We start from the raw sequence: 17,732 nt of genomic DNA on the forward strand, positions 1-17,732 counted from the left end.
CTGTTATTGTCGAACCAAGCTACAGTCACAGGTGTAAGGCAAGTAGAGCAGGGGGCTAAGTATGCAGCCTTGCAATCTCTGGTGCTACAGAGATTGTGGAGATGTTCTTGCCAATCTGCACAGTGAGGAAATCCAAGATTTCATTACACAGGTCTTGGCATTTACTGATCAGTTGTGATGGTGTTTAATGATGGTGTTTAATCAATAAAGAATATCCTGATATATGCATCTTTGCTGTTCAGGTGTTTCAGGGTCTTGTTTAGAGCCAGTGAGATGGTATCAGTCATAGACCTGCTGCTGTGGTAGGCAAAATGCAACAAATCAATTATTCCACTGAATCAGGAGTTGATATGCTTCAATACCACTATACTTCATCACTGTGTATGTGAATGCTACTGGTCAGTAGTCATTCAGGCAGGTTACCACACTCTTCTTGGGCATCGGTTTGATTGAGCCCTGTTTGAAACAAGTGAGTACCACATCCTAACAGAGTCAAACGTTGAAGATATGTGAATACTTTGGCCATTTGGTCAGCACAGGTTTTCAGAACTTGACCAGGTACTCCATTCAGACTGGATGCTTCTGTTGGATTCACTCTGCTGAAGGCAGCCCTCATGGATACGGATAGTAAAGGATCATCAGGGGTCATGGGGGTGTGCAGTGGTTCTTCCTTATTCTGGTGGTCAAATCAGGTGTAGAAGGCATTTAGTTAATCTGGGTGTGAAGCTTTGTTGTCTTCTACTGCACCAGATTTGGTTTTGTTACATTTGGATTTGGTTATGTCATTTTGGCCCAGCCACAGTTGTCAGGTACCCTTTCCGTTTCCATTCTCATATGGAATCTCCTTTTCGTCCAGGAGGAGGAGTTGTGAATGACTTAATCGTAGAACTTTCCTAACACTCTAAATTGAATCTGCATTTTTTTTTTAAATGTTTGACTCTGAAATGTACTTTCCCACATGGCATGCATGTTGCTGCCAAAGTACATGGTATAAGTAAATAGATGTGTGAGATAAATGAGCATGTGATGATATGCTATGTCATTTTTCTATATTGTGCATCAAAATGAGTCACAAGAGGGCTCTTCCCTCATTTTCTTTGTTTCTTCACTTATTTCTGAATAAATTGAAAGCAAAATACAACCATTCTTTACAGCACAGAAAAAGCTACATATATTATTCATAGATTCCTTTTGTTTTGACAGTTCTGTGCAATAATCTCAAAACAGGAGATTAAAAATAAGATCATAGAATGTTTAAACAGTGGTGGGAAAGGATATTTAAATAGGCAAGTCACTGAACACACGCTATTTGTTTCCATTTATTCATGAAATTTATGTCATTCGGTCTTACAATGGGGAAAAAAGATCAATTAGTCTTAAGCAGGGACAGCATGAGAATACTTTTGCAGGTGTTCATTCAGGAGTCTGAATGATTTCACATTCATGAGCTTTCTTTCCAATGAGAGAAGAGAGTGTGCCTGGGATATGATGGGTCCTTTAGTATGCTGGCTGCTATTCCTAGCAGTAAGAAATGTAGATGGAGTCCACGGAGGGGAGGGACGTTTACATGATGTTTTGATCTACATTCACTACTTCTGCACCTTCTTCTGATATCGAGTAGAGCAGCTCCCACGTCACACTCTGATGCATACATGTTTTTGACAGAACACCTGAGGAAATTGTCGAGGGACAACGGAGAAGTGCTAAACTTCCTAAGTCTTTAAAGAAAGTAGAGCTGTTGGTACCCTTTCTTGACCATCACATCAGTACGATTAATCCAGGTTTGATCATTGGAAATGTTTACTCCCAAGAACTTAAAGTTGTTAATTCTCTCCACTTCAGCACCATTGATGTACAAAGGGATGTGTTCTCTATCCTTACTTCTGAAGTCCATGTTCATCTCCTTTTTGATGTTGTGAGGGAGGTTGTTATCTTGGTACCATGACACGAGACTTTTGATCTCCTTTCTGTATTCTATTTCATCATTATTTGATACCCAACCTATCTCTGTGGTGGAAACTGTAAATTTGAAGATGACATTGGAAAGATATTTGGCTCTAGAAATGGATGCAGAGCAGGTATAATGGAGTACCAAATACACAACATTAAAGAACATTGGTGTTGAGTGTAAGGGAAGGGATGCTATAACTCACCTTCACTACTTCAGTCTGTTAGATAGGAAGTGAAGGATCCAGTTTTAGGGGATGTGTTGCTGAGACCTGTATCTCGAGATTTGGAGATGAGCTGGTGGCAAATTCAGAATATTGAAGCCAGAGCTGTAGTTAAAGGGTAGTTATCTGACAGAGGTGCATTGTTATCCAGCAGAGGGCCAAGGAGATGACATCTGCTATGGACCTGTTTGGATAGTGGGCAAATTGAAGTTGGTCAATGCTGGCTGGGAGGCGAGAGTTGATATGAGCCATGACCAGTCTCTCTAACCATTTCATCATGCTGAATGTCAGAGCAAGGACACATCCAGCATGCTATTGCATCCTTACAAAAAGAAATAAAGGCACAATCAGTACTTTATTAACTTTTGTCTGTGGATTGAAATATAGGATATTGACATGGGCATATGTTCTGTAGATTGTATTTTTGAAGTTAGTCATGACAATTTATGTGACTTTCTATAACTGTATCTGAATGAAGCTTCTTCTCTTCAGCTACTGCTTGTTCCAGGTAAATGCCATTAGGTGAGATTGCCTCAAATGAGCACATATTGGATCCTAACACAGAGATGAATGGAGCCAGACTGCAGTTGGGAGTAGGTAGTTCCCTCTGGAAACTAAGATCAAGGAAAATTGCAATTTAAAAAATTATTTTCTCCTGGAAAAGGTGAAAAGCATGTCATATAATTGATTGGATAAGGAGCCTGCTTAACATCTGCCATAACAGACATTGCATTAGATTATTTTAGATGCACTAGGCAAGCAGGAGATAGAAAATTAATAAAACTGCAAATTCTGAAGTCAGTCACACAACATGGACAAAAACTCTTTGGCCCAACTTGTCTATGCCAACCAATGTGCACACCTGAGCTAGTCCTATCTGTCACTCTAAACCAGTGGTTTTCAACCTTTTTCTTTCCACTCTCATACCACTTTAAGTAATCCCTATGCCATCTGTGCTGTGATTAGTAAGGGATTGCTTAAGGTGCTATGTGAGTGGAAAGAAAAAGATTGAGAATCTCTGCTCTAGACCCAATTGTTATTGAAATATTTTGCTTGAGAAAAATTGTCATTGGCCCACATCCTTTGGAGTTATGAAACCATGCACATAAATGAGTCAATTAGGTACGATTAAAACAGTGGTTTTTAAACTTTTTCTTTCCATTCATATACCGTACCATCTTAAGTAATCCCTTACTAACCACAGAGCACCTATGGCATAGGGAATACTTAAAGTGGTATGTGAATGGAAAGAAAAAGGTTGAGAACTACTGCTGCAAACCGCAAACCCTTTCTATCATGTACCTGTTCATCTGTCTTTTAAAATGTTGTAATCATACTGGTTTTACAACTTCCTCTGTCAGCTCAATCCATATACCACAATGCCCCTCCCCTGATATACCTTTTTCCCAGGCATAACAGGGAAATCATGCCTATGTAGCCGTGTGCTACTCGAAGAAAGACACACAGTGGTTTAGTAAGATATAGCTCTGTGTTTTATTGGGGTTGAATCCCAGCTTTTATACTGTTGGTGTTCCCGCCGTTTGCCCCATCAACTGACGTCACTGCCCGCATAACAAAAGTGGGTTTTCAGTGCATGAGGCCCCTTCTTGCATTACGATGCCTTCTTCGCTGCATGCTATCTCAAGCTGTAGGCTGCGCAGCAGGGGCCAGCAGCATGTTGGGGATGCTGACCCCTATATTTGTCTTAGCCGTATGACTGCCGGTTCGCTAGCTGGGACCAGTGCTGCTGCTCTGCTGGCTCCTGGTTGTGCTTGCTGCCCGGAGCGCCGGACCGATTGCCACGGTGGCGTGCCGCTATACCTACAACTCTTTTTGCTACATGAATGCTAGGAGCTGGAACAACAGAGAGAGGAAGATAAAAATAGACTGGGGGAGAGGGAGGCAAAATGGGCAGTGATACAAAATGTTGGAGCCAGAGAGGGTGAGAAAGGCAGAAGAGACGGAGATGGAAGAAGACTGGGAGACCGCATCTAAGAGGGGAAGAAAGAGTGGGGAAGATACTTCAGAAGCAGAATGAGAAGTAGGACATGCCGATTCTGATAGGGGTGTCAAGTCAGAGTGTGACCTTCACATTGGTCAGAAAATAAATCCAATTCATCTCAGCCATTCTAGGCCACCAATACGTGAAGCAGTTAAACAGGAAGGAACAGCCAAAACCAGACTGGGTCTGGATGCATTCACCTGACTCCCTGCTCTCCCATGGGTTCCTTGCTCTTTCCCTCTGCATATTTAATCAAAAACTGGCTTTTGAAAGGCCAGCTATGCATGAACCACATCATTTTTCTAAACCCACTCTTTAACTTAATCAAATATGCCTATGTTAGTCATTTTTAACATTTTTAGTTTGAAGACTTGCCCTGAAACTAAATGGTTATATGAGTCATTAATTATACATTCTGCACAATTCTTCCACCTACTGGGGAAAGACACCCTTTAATGAGCAAGAAAGGATAAATACACAGAAACATTAACATCTTTTGAGGTCATCTTAAAGGAAATTGGTGATCATACAAAAGATGGAGGAATGAGGGAAAGAAATTGTAGATTCTTCTTTTGAGCTCCTAGTTGTCGTCAATGCATTTGTATTACACGATTTACTCCCAAAGTGGCTGTTATATTCTATAGCAACATTCCACATTTCACGCTGAGAAAGCAATTTTTGAAGCTTACCTGAAGCAGAGTTTAGACAGTTTATTCTTTTCAACTTCTTCAAAGAAAATTCTGGAATACCTTAAACAAAGTAGTTTCCATGTACAGTGGATAGCTGTTGATGAAGTGCAAACACACAGAACGTACTCACGTCTACAAAATGAAATATAGATAGATTCAAATGACACTGCCAGGCTGAAAATAGAAAGCAAGTTCATCAAATCTGCGGGGAGTCCTGTCTGACTAATTTTGATACTTTTATTGAGATTTACACTAGTAACCCAAAAATCCACCAGTAACATTTTATATGATTAATACCTGTGCCCATCCTTTTCAAAATTCATTGTTACCAAAACATTCTTGTGAAATATTGAGCACCTGGTTGGTATTTTTTTTTAAATTTCTAATACATTGTCAGTAATGAATAGCTCCATTATTTGTCCTGGAGTAATTCAATATTAATTATTTTGCACAAGATCACAATGTGCATGCATAGGAAGAAGTGACTTTCCTCCTGGAGATTAATTTTGTGGACAGGAAAAAGGCTCTTGAATGGTGTATGGCACAGACATTTAATTTGTTCACATTGCACACTTATATTCACAGCTGTTTGAATGTGCTAATATATTTGTGTACAAATTCGTCTGAGTGCTACTGGAACCATGTAACCTAGTACTTACCTGTCGTATGGTCAGGTGGTTGGCGACTAATCCAGCTCCCCCACCTGGTGGATAGACACCTTGTAGGATGAAAAACAAGACCTGTCAAAGGGTGGATGAACACTCTCGTTGGGTCACTGGCCAGTTAGCAAGGCAAGGACAACCCTGACATCGAAGCTTAGTCTGGCCATTCACGACAACAGAACTTCCCCTGGCCTTCTTGGACCTCACCATTCTGCTGGATCTGGGATGGAATGTTGAGAGGGTAGGTCTGGGCCTGTGTGACCCCCACTCACCTAAATCCATTCACACACGCTGTTCCTTTCTGGAGAGGGGTATCCTCCTATCAAACCCCACAAACTGAATGAAAGGAACCATCATCCTCTTATGGGATGGATCGCCAGTATAAACAACTGCTGAAAAGTTGTACACAGAAAAATTCAATTTCAGCAAGTTTGTTTATTTGAACTGAGTGTGTCCCAAAATTGTACCATACATATATGTCAAACAAACATGAACAAAGTATGTGCCAGGAAGTGCATAGGTCTAAAGAAACACAAAAACTACCGATGTTGGATGAACAGATAAGGACTTGCTGTCAGTCAGCATCCTCCAAATTAAATCCTTTATCAAGACATGAAACACGGACTGATCATTTCTAACCAGGGATGCTGTCTGACCTGCTGAGTTCCTCAGTCAAGTCTTTGCTCAATGAACATGAAGAGCCAGTTACACCACCTGTAGGTGTAATCAGGAGAGATGGATGGTTTACTGTGACAGATAAGAAAACACTGGAAATGTGCTTAGCAGTCTGAAAACAGCTAATTATTTTCATGTGACAAGGAAATAGGATCGGGTATCATATCTCAGAAATTCACTGAAAAAGCAAAAAACACTGCAAATTATGTTAACTCTACACATGATCATTATGTGCATTTATTTGTAATTATTTTGATATAAAATAAGAAAATATGCTCACTTAACTGCCCAGATCATGAAAAGTTGTATTTGTTACTTTTCTAAATCTAGAAGTCATTACATAAGAAATAGCATGGTTAGTGTAGCAGTTAGCACAATGTTAACACAGCACCAACAACCCAGGTTCAAATCCACCGTTGTCTGTAAGGACTTTGTATGTTCTCCCTGTGACCTGCGCCAGTTTCATCCCTCATTCCAGAAACGTATAGGGTTGGGTTAATTGGTCACATGGGTGTATTTTGGCAGGAGGGTTTCATGGGCTGGAAGGGCCTATTACCAAACTTCATTTCTAAATTAAAAAAGAGTAGGCCATCTGGCCTATTATATCTGCTCCACCATTGAATCAGATCATGGTTGATCTAGCAACATCTACTGCCTTGTAGGACAGACAATTCCACAGATTCACGACTCTCTGGGAGAAGCTGTGTTCCTCCTCACTTCCATTCTAAATCTACAACCCTGAATCTTGTGGCAATATCCCCAAGGAATGCACTTAAACTCTCAGTGCTGCAGTTGGAGGATCCCACCTGCTTCAAAAGGCATGAATCGTTAGTTATACCATATTTGTTCTTCATTTATTTAAAAGATAATAATTCATGGTACAATGTTTGCATACCACCAACTGAAAACGTACTTAAAGGACAAATTGGGAAGCAGGCTGAGGTTACCAGAAGGAAGCAGCTTTGAATATGTGATTACAGACACAATGATAATTAAAAGATTTATAACAAACATGTACATCAAGCTGCAAGAGAAAGAGAACAATGAAATAAGCTGTAAACCCAAACAAAAGTGGGTACAAGATCTAAACATAAAGATAAAAAATGAAAAATGAGAAAAGCTATGCTCTGGAACTATGAGAAATACAATAAATACGAGGTTACGCATGATACAATATAATTGGTTACACAGGCTATATATCACGCCTCAAAAGTTAAATAAATGGGACCCAACAGTATCAGATAGATTTTTTCGCTGTAAGAAGGAAGCGGGAACAACAGTACATGCAATTTGGGCATGTGAGAAAGTGAAAAAGTTTTGGGAAGATCTAAATCAGGTATTAAATAAAATCACAAAAAGCAACATACCAAAAAATCCAGAGATCTTTCTTCTAAGTAATACAAGAAGTAAAGAATTAGGCCTCAATTTGGATGAAGCACAAAAAAGATTTATTATGCAAGTCTTAGCTGTAGCAAAAAAATGTATAATGTCAACCTGGAAATCAGAAGAGAGCCTGAGAGTACAGCAATGCTACATAAAAATGAATAAATGTATTCCATTGGAAAAAATAACATATAATTTAAAAATAAAGTCAAAGTATTTGAACAAATTTTGGAACTGTACATGGAATACAACAGAGACGGCCTACCGCGGACCTCCACCCCCTAAAATGATAGAATGAGAAGAAGACGAAATGAACTGACCCAGTGTGTAAAAGTAGATGACACAATTTTCTTGTTTATTTTCATTGTGTGATGACATTGTTTAATGGGTTTATTGTATTGTATATGTTGAACTTTTAGTGGGTAGGGAGGGGGGTAGGAAAGAGGGAGGGAAGGTAGGGGGGAAAAAGGGGAGAAAATGCCACTGTGTATATTCAAGTGGGAAATGTTTGTGTGTATTTTGGTTAATATGGTTCATAGTGTGAAAAATAAAAAATGTTAAAAAAAAAGCATGAATCATACTTGTACCCAAGCAAAGCAAAGTGAGCTGCCTCAATATCTATCAGCCAGTAGCATTCACATCTACTATAATGAAATGGTTTGAGAGGTTGGTTATGGCCAGAATTAACTCATACCTAAGTAAAGATCTGAATCCACTGCAATTTGCCTACTGCCACAATTGTTCAACAGCAGATACAATCTCATTGGCTCTCCCTTCAGTCCTGGATCACCTGAACACAGCAATACATACATCAGACTGCTGTTCAACAATTACAGCTCAGCTTTCAACACTATCATCTCCTCAGTAGTGGCCAGCAAGCTTCAAACCCTGGGCCTCGGTACCTCCCTCTGCAACTGGATCCTTGCCTTTCTCATCAGAAGACCAGAATCAGTGTGGATCAGTAACAACATGCCCTCCTCACTGACAATCAACACAGGTGCACCTCAAGGATGCGTGCTTAGCCCACTGCTCTGCTCTCTCTACACCCATTACTGTGCGGCTACACATAATTCAGATGCCTTCTACAAATTTGCCAATGATACCACAGTTGTCAGCAGAATCACAGATGACAACGAGGAAGTGTACAGGACTGAGATAGATCAGCTGGTTGAGAAGTGTCACAACTACAACCTTGCACTCATTGTTAGTAAAACTAAGGAATTGATTATGGACTTCAGGAAAGGGGAGTTGGGAGTACACAAACCAGTCCTCGTTGAGGAGTTGGCAGTGGAAAGGATAATGAACTTCAAATTCCTGGATGTCATTATCTCTGAAGAGCTATCATGAGGCCATCATGTTGATGTAATCATGAAGAAAGCTCACTAGTGGCGATGTTTGGAGTTTGAAGAGATTTAGTATGTCACCAAAGACCTTGCACATTTCTCTCAGTGTACCGTGGAGAGCATTCTGACTCATTGCATCACAAGGCACAGGACAGGAAAAGGCTACAGAGGGTCATGAACTCAGCCAAAGCCATCATGGTCATGTCTTCATTCCATAAGGACATCTTTAAGAGACAGTGTCTCAAGAAAGCAGCCTTTATCATCAAGGACCTTCACCACCCTTTTCTCACAGCTACCATCAGGAAGGAAGTACAGGAGCTTGAAGACCCACCCTCAGTGTTACAAAAACAGTTTCTTCCCTTCCACCATCAGATTTTTGAACCGATAATGAACTTATAGACACTGCCTCACGTTTTTCTATTTTGTATACTATTTTTAAATATTGTTTTTGTGGATTCGTAATTTATAGCAATTTTCCACCTGTAATGCACAATACTGCTGCCATAAAATAACACATTTCGTTATACATGTTCACAACAATAAACCTGATTCTGAAGTTCTAGTCTCATTTGTTAATAGAAACAAGCTCACTGCTTCCATCTTATCTATTCCTTTCATAATTTTAAAAATTTCTAAAGATCCTCCCCTAGCCCTAATGCTTTTAATGTCCAATAAGTATAGTCCCAGGTGATTCAATCTCTCCTCATAAACTAACAACTTCATTTCTGGAATCAGCATGGTGAACCTCCTCTTTCCTGCCTCCAAAGCCAGGATGCCCTTTCTCAAACAAGAAGAAAATTGTAGAGTACTCCAGATGCACCTTCACCAATACCTTGCATAGTTGTACCAGAACATCTTTTTTCTTGAATTTAATCCCTTTGGCATTGAGTGCCAAGTCTCATTTTCCATTATTTGCCAACTAACCTTTTAAAAACTCATGTACAAACACTTCCAGGTCTCTATGGCACAACAGTATTCTGCAAGTTTTCACCATTTACACAATTGTCAATGATTCAAAGACATCTTTAATCTCTCACTACAACAGGCCAAATACCAATTACTTCAAGGTGGTCACAATCATACTAGTATCAAAGAAAAAAAATATTAATGGGCCTAAATAATAACTAACTTGTGGCTTTGACATTACAATCATGAGGTGTTTTGAGAGGCTGCTCATGGCTCACATTGACTCTATCCTCCCAGCCAGCCTTAACCCACTTCAATTTGCCTAACAGCCAAACAGATCCATATCAGAAGTCAATCCCTGGGTCTCCAGTTGACTCTGGAAAACTTGGATCCAAGAATGCTTATGTTAGACTACTGTTCATGGCTTACAATTCTTCCTTCAATACGATAGTCTCAAGCAAATTCATTCCTAAACTTAAGGATTTAAGGCTCAGTAAACACCCCCCCCCCTCCCCACTGAATCATTAACATCCTGACTAACAGACCACAATCAGCGAAGAAGGGTAACAACATCTCCTCCACAATCATACTCAACATTGGGGCTCCTCAAGGATGTCCATGTACTCAGCCCCCTCCTATACTTCCTCTGCACCCTTGATTGGACAGCTTAATACCATTTCAACTCCATCTCAAACTTGCCGATGACAAGTCAACATGTTGCCACAGGGTCAAGTATAAAGTCTAGTGATGTGGAGGCAACATGAGATGAAGGAGATTATCATTGACTTCAGGAGAGGGACAGAGACTACACCCCTCTCCACATTAATAATGTTGAAGTCTGGAGTGGATAACTTCAAGTTCTTAAGAATAGACATCTCCAATGACCTATCCTGAGACAATCATATTGATGCAATTATCAAGAAAACTCACCAAGGCCTCGAAAAATTAACAAAGTTCAGCATGACCCTCTTATCTCTTAACAACTTCAACAAATATACCATTGAATGAATCATACGGTATGGGAGCTATTCTGCTCAAGATTAGATGAAGCTACAGAATGCAGCTCTGACATACCTCTAACTTCCCTTCCCTCCATAGAATCCATCTACACCTCCCACTTCTGAGGAAAGGCAGCCAACTTTCTGAAAAACCATCAAACCCTGGACACATTCTCTTCTTTCTACCTCCTGCCATTTAAGAGAAGGATTCAGAATATGAAAAAAAAAACAAGCACCAATAACAGGCTTAAAGATAGTTTCTTCTCTGCAGCCATCAGGCTCCTGAATGAACCCACAGCAACTGCTATCATGTTTCCTTTGCTTGATCATCCTTTTCATTGCAATCCTATATTCTGTAAAATGTGCTCTTTACATGGCTGTATGAATATAGAGCTCATCTGTCAGTCTGTTCACAGAAGATCCTCTCACTGTATGAAATATTTTTTTAAAATATATTTTTACTTCCCAAAATGGATTACCCCATATTTATCAACATAGTACTCCATTGGCTAGATCTTTGCCATTCATTTAACCTATCTGTATCTCTCTGCAGGCTGTGTCTTCTCTTTAATTTGCTTTTCCATGAGTTTAGTATCAACAACAAACTTAGATATGCCACACTTGGACCTCTTCACCCAATTATTTATGTATATTGTGAACAGTCACAAGCCCAATTTTGTCAATTGGCCTTATTTCTGCAATTGATTTTCCAAATCTATTTAATTGTTTGAAGAGTGGAAACTTAGAATCTCAAGACTACCATCTATAACCAGAGCTTGATGACGCCATCCAAAATAGAAACCAAAGAAGAATTTTATTCTTTAGTTTGTATTTTTTTTTAAATGCTGTTAGAGATGTAAAGGATTTCAAAATTCTCAACCACTAACTATCTTCATTAGCTAAAGTTGCTTTATTGTGCTGTTAAGAGCAAAAGGTGAAATCTTTAAGGGGAATATTATGGGGAACTTCTTCAAGGATTGTGAAATGAGCAGCCAGCTGAAGTGCTGAATGTGGGCTCAATGTTGAAATTTAAGAAAAAATTGGAGAGATAAATGGATGGAGGGAGGGGAATGAGGGCTATTGTCAATATGTGAAGGCAGAATAATAGTTTGGCACTCATTTGATGGGCCAAAGGGACTGTTTCTGTGCTGTAGTGTTCTACGACATGAGGAAAAGCATGGTAAAAGGATCAACGTAACAAATGCAAAAGAGAATTGAACTGCTGGCTGATAATTCAAAATACCTTTCATTGCTGATATGGAGGAGGAGAAGCATAGAGCACAAGCCAGAGTTGAGGAACACAGAGCTATCAGATTATAGTATTGGAAAAGTTGTGAAGAAATTATGTATGATGCCATAAAGATGAAACTATTAAAATAAAGCTCTGGAGTCAGCATCAGTGTATGAATATTAAAGAAATGATGGTTTGACAGAATCTACTGCATTTTAGGATTTCAGTAGCAGTGTTGTAGGTGGGCTATATTTTTTCAAAGCAAAGGGTATGGGAAGATGTCAAGAAGAGAATTTGAATGATTACTGCAGGAAGTAATAGACAGATAAGATTTATGCAGTAAACCAGCTGTAGCTAGGGTGGAAACAAAACTACAAAGATTGAAATAGGTCAATCTTTGTGGTGATTGAGAGGATATGAGGTCAGGAACTCAGTTCAGGTTGAAACAGAACTGCTCAGGCTGTGAATATGGTGGCTCAGGCTGAAACAGTATCAAGTTGCTCCAGTTTTTAAAAAAATTAAAGTTAAAATTTCCTGTGAATAAAATCTGAATCAGTTATTGGAAATGGATTTTGTGAAAGGGAATGAATACAATGAATTGGGTTCTATTTAAAAGGTAACTGGAGAAAACTCTTGTTCCTCTGTGTTATGTTGGACAAGCAGGCCAGTAATACAGAGAGGAGGTGTTCAAATGATGGTGGTGAAACAGAAGTGGGTATATCCAGAATAAACAGAATGAAAAATGATTTTGGCTGATACGGCTCAAGGACAACGTGCAGATGAGGTATAGATATAGCTAAAGTTAGATACTTGGGGAACTTCAGAGTTAAAAATATTTGAGCCACAAGAGAATCCACTGAAGGAAATTCTCTGACTACATCTAGATTGACAAAAATGGAACCAGACAAGGGCAGCTGAGTTACATACTAGAAGAATTTGAGTGTGCTTTTCATGCCACCTGAGATCATAGCTATTTCTCACTTCTGCAAAACATGAGCATCAATAGAATGTTAAAGCAATTAATTCTTATTTTTAAAAAAAACAATGTATAGCTCTGCTTAATCAGGTTACAAGGTATTGCACCATGAAGATGGCACATTTCTCTCTAACAATCGCTTGCTTTCATTTGCAAAAAAATCTTGTATCTGACACAAATGGCCACAGAAATATAACATGAAGTATATACCTAGCCACAATAATTTGGCCACATATTAAAAAAAGGGCAAAAGTTGCTCTTAAAATATTGCTCAAAAATCCAGATACTATAGACTTCACAGCAGTAATTTTTAAACTACAATTTAATCTGGCAATATTCTGATAGAAATATATTCCCTCTTTGGACTTCCATTCCTCTAAAATTACATTGTACCAGACAAGATCATCTTAACGTTGTAATGAATTTGATTCTAGAGAAATGAGCCCAACTTTAAAGATTTGTTTGATATACATGTCAGCTTCTTTTATCATATAGTTTAAAACAAATGTCTCCATTTATTGGAGTACTTCAAACAGCTAATACTTAAACATAGGATTTATATATTATGAAGTAAAAATCTTATTACTTTATCTCAACATTTAAAACGAAATACAAGACTTCCTGTGGTGCATCAAGTTTGGATACATCTTGACTGGGATTCAGACATTTCTAAATATTATTTGCACAGAAGTTTAAGTCTTAAGATCTTAACATTAAACAACAAGAAAATGTTTACTGTTTAATTGTTCCCTAAAAGTACAGAGTAGATAATTAGAGCACAGTACAAGCCCTTTGGCCCACGATGTTGTTTCAACCTGGATAAACCTACTCCATATCAATCGAACCCTCCATCCCATAATCGTTATTATTTTCTTGCATCCATGTGCCCGAAATGTTGGTCACCCTTTACCTCCGATGGATGCTGCGTGACCTGCTGAGTGTCTCCAGGTCGTTTGTGTTCTGCAAACTTTTAAATGTTTGGATCAGCCTCGGCCCCACCAACTCGGGCGGTTCAATGAGTAAAAAAAAACCTCTGACGCCCCTCCTGAAACTTTCCAACACTCACCTTAAACGAATGTCCTTTGGAGGTGGCCAATGCCGCCGGGGGAAGGGAGGGGGGGGGGGGGGGGGGGGGGCTGTGTCGTCCACTCTCTGCCTCTTATATATCTCCAAAGAAAAACAAGCCTCAGACGTTTTAGACAGATGCGATAAGGGTTTGGAATCTTTTTTCCCCCACGAAATCGCAAATAGTTTATTAATGACTTCCATTTATTCTAAACATTTACAAAGATGGATCACAATTCAAGAGCAAGTCGCCTCAAGAACGCAAGTTAACGTTTTCTTACAAAATCCCACATAAATTGGTGCTACCCAGTCTTGATTGGGCTCCCAAACACCAGGTTTCAGCAGTTGTCGCCGAAAGCATCAGGTTAGGGTCAGGAAGCGGAATTCCCGGTTTCTCCAGCCTGCTTCTGATGTCGAAACGGTGTCAGAAAGGCTGTCCCAGTGGGGGTTCGGTGGCTGCCAAGGTGGGCTTCAGTCAGGTGCGAGCCTGGTCACATTTCCAGCACTTGCTCCGCTCGGCCACACAGTTCTCTCCAACTCCCCACCACGCTCAGGCCGGACATCAGCAAATAAGGCATTTTAAACAGGCACCCGGGCCAGACTCTTGGTGGAGGAGCCACTTCTCCGAGAACCACTTGCCAAGTCAAACTTGCAGGGATGGACAGCGTGGGACCCGGACCGCGTGCGGAGGGGCAGGAGAGCCGCGCTGACACTCACCAGCAGCGGCGGCGGCGGCGAGGCGCCCACCCTCTCCACCGGAACTTGGCGACTGGGACCGGCACGAAGGCCACAACTCCTGCCGCCGGCCACCGATCGCGCCCGTCACGGTCACGAGGAGGGGGAGGGGGGGGGGGGCGCTCGCGTCGCGCGCGGCCACGTGTTGCGAAAGCGCTGATTCAGTTTGAGAGCGAGCGGGCGAGCGAGAGCGCGCGCGCGCGGGCGGGCGAAGGAGGCGGCGGCGGCGGCGAGGGCGAGGAGCTGGGGACGGATCCGGAGCTTCAGCCCCGTTTGTCCTGCACGGGATCCGTGTTTTGCCTTCCCCACCCGACCGCTTGACCTGCTGGACTCCCATCCACGCTGTGTTCAACGCTCTCGCCCCCCCCCCTCTCTCTTTTCCAACGTGACCCGAAAACGGGCAGCGTGTTGTCTGCCTGGTATTCATTCAGGTAACATCAGTGGGGGGGGGGTTTTCCAGAGTAGAGGCGAAATTTATAAGCCCGTCCGGCGCCTCCCGACCCCAATAGCACCCGCTGTGTCCCCTCAAAGCGGCCTGAAAGTTGGAAGCGGGCAGGGACGGTGTGTGGCTTTGTGTGATATCCTTGTGTGTGAGAGAAAGAGAGTGGCAGCAATCAAGGCCTTTAACCCATCATCACTGCCCCCTGACTGATCTTCACTCTCTCACCTCTCGCTCCAAACGGAAACTAATTTGTCCTATCGCTTCCCCAGCAATGATAAAGGCTCTGGAGGTTCTTTCATGGGGTCGTCGTCCCCCCCCCCCCCCCCCCCCCCCGCACATCAAGTGCGTCTGACGTGGCTGTCAAATGGCTGTTTGTGCAACTTCATCCTGATATTTATATTTGGTTTGGGAAACAACTATCATCGTCCAAAACTTCATGTTCTTGGATTGTCAAGAAGGACATTGAGAAACGTAACATAACGATGATGACTTTTGGCGAATGTTTTCAGTTGTAAATTTCAAGACTTTATTAGAACTTGGTTTTTAACATTGTTCATATTGGCGTCGTAGACTGTATCTTTTTATTGGAGAATTGACGCTGTATTTATTTTCTTTTTAACTTCTAGAGCACATAATATGTCCAGCGAGTCCCAGAGAGCTGATGACAGCCCCAGTACCAGCAGTGGGAGTTCAGATGGGGATCATCGAGAGAGTAATCAACAAGAACAAGAAAGGGAACAACCACAGCCTAAAAAGAAAGATGCCAAGATTTCCAGCAAAACTGCTGCTAAACTTTCAACGAGTGCGAAAAGGTACCGCCATCTGAAATCTAGCCATTTTTGTTTCTTCTTTGAGCAAGATTATTTGTGTCAAAATATCAGTGTTTCTCAGGAAAAATTATGACAATACAAATAATGTATTATCTTTTCATTGTTCCAAAGGGCAGTTGTTTTTTTCAATGCTTTGTTCCTTTTGCAAAGTAAAATTACTTAATATTTCAGCCCTATTATTCTTACACTTATCTGTGATTTCACTGTTAGGCACTCCTTTAATTGTTGCTGACTATTGGAGGTGATCACCCCTTTCTATTCCCCCAGAATATCACAGTATGACTGTGATGCCTTCCAAATCAATGATACTTTTCCTCTGCTGACTTACATCCACCACTGTCATGCCAGGAGTTTTGATACACTGGAATGTTGAGCTACTGGTCTTGCCAGTCCCTCAATCGTGTTTCCATAATACCAATAAAATTGCAATCCCATGTGCTAATCAATGCCCATGTGTCAGAGTTCTTAATCCTGACCTGTGAGGCCTCTTGCATTAAAGTAGATCCTCATACCCTGTCCCTGCCTGGTCTGCCTACTGGATGTGATTATTTAAAGCTCTTAGATGGAGTATTTTCCCATCTCTCATTGGTCTTGCAGCATGCTATCTGAAAAAACTTTCTTGGTTGCACTCAGCAAATTCTGCTCCATCTCAGGCCATTTAAGGCAATTCCTGGCATTGTTGGGAAAGTTAATATATCCCATTAATAACCCTATTGCTCTTGCACCTTCCTACCCTTGATTAACATTTAACCTTCAAACAACTTTATCAAGGTATCCATTATATAATTACATTATTATGTGTGGGACTTTGTTGTGTGAAAATAACTATAGTACTTCAAAAGAAAGCTGCCCATGAGGTGCTGTTGATTTATATCGGGATAGAAAGAAACGGAGCATTTAATTTTTCCCATGTAATTAATCATCATTCTTACTGTGCTCCACTCAAATTTCCTGACTTCGATCTGAAGTAATCTTCTCCTCTTTTCTCACTGTGTGTTTGTTCAGCTTTCCTTTAATTTAACCATTATACTTCCATATAATCACCATTCTTCAGGTCAAGAATTTTGTTCTGCATCCCCTGTTAAATTTCTTGGTGAATATTGTTATGGCTTTTGGTTATGCTCTTTCCCTAGAAGTGGAAACATTTCCATACAGCCACTTTATGAATATTTGAATTTTCAAGAACCCTTGAAGTCTTCTCTGTTTTTTACTGACATACATTTTAATGTATTTCTTCTATCACCTTCATAATTTAAAAAAAAATGTCTGCTGGCATGCTCAGTATTTATTGTCCATTCCTACATGCCCTTGATAAAGTGATGACGAATTCCCTTCTTGAAATGTTACAGTTCCTCTGGTGGAAGTAATATCACAAACCTATTGAATGAGAAATTCTAGGCTTAAAATCTAGTGCTTATAAAGAAATTGTGATTTTCTTTTAAATTAATATAGCATACAACTTGAAGGGGAAGCTGTAGGTCATGTCTGTTTCCTTTGTCCTTTGTAATACAGGCCATGGAGTCAAAAAGCACTGTTGAGTAGAACAGGAGTGTAACGTGAAAGTCTGCAGACGCTTTGATTGTAGTACAAGCACAAATCTGCTGGAGGAACTCAGCAGGTCTCG

At 40.6% G+C, this 17,732-nt stretch overlaps 1 protein-coding gene across 4 annotated transcripts in view; it reads left to right on the top strand.

The window, feature by feature from the left end:
* The window catches only part of ube2e2 (ubiquitin-conjugating enzyme E2E 2), a 321,809-nt gene that overhangs the window by 27,655 nt on the left and 276,422 nt on the right, over window positions 1-17,732 (top strand). Inside the window, exons 1-2 of one of the 4 annotated variants that reach the window (XM_069913965.1) lie at window positions 14,747-14,928; window positions 15,905-16,090. In XM_069913965.1, the coding sequence (XP_069770066.1) occupies window positions 14,759-14,928; window positions 15,905-16,090 (356 nt within the window). In that variant the 5' untranslated portion in view covers window positions 14,747-14,758. Of the gene's footprint in view, window positions 1-14,746; window positions 14,929-15,013; window positions 15,268-15,679; window positions 15,790-15,904; window positions 16,091-17,732 lie in introns of those variants that run through there. The other 3 variants (XM_069913968.1, XM_069913967.1, XM_069913966.1) reach the window with 3 other exon arrangements.

Source organism: Narcine bancroftii, chromosome 1 (assembly GCF_036971445.1).
Source record: "Narcine bancroftii isolate sNarBan1 chromosome 1, sNarBan1.hap1, whole genome shotgun sequence".
Taxonomy (NCBI): domain Eukaryota; kingdom Metazoa; phylum Chordata; class Chondrichthyes; order Torpediniformes; family Narcinidae; genus Narcine; species Narcine bancroftii.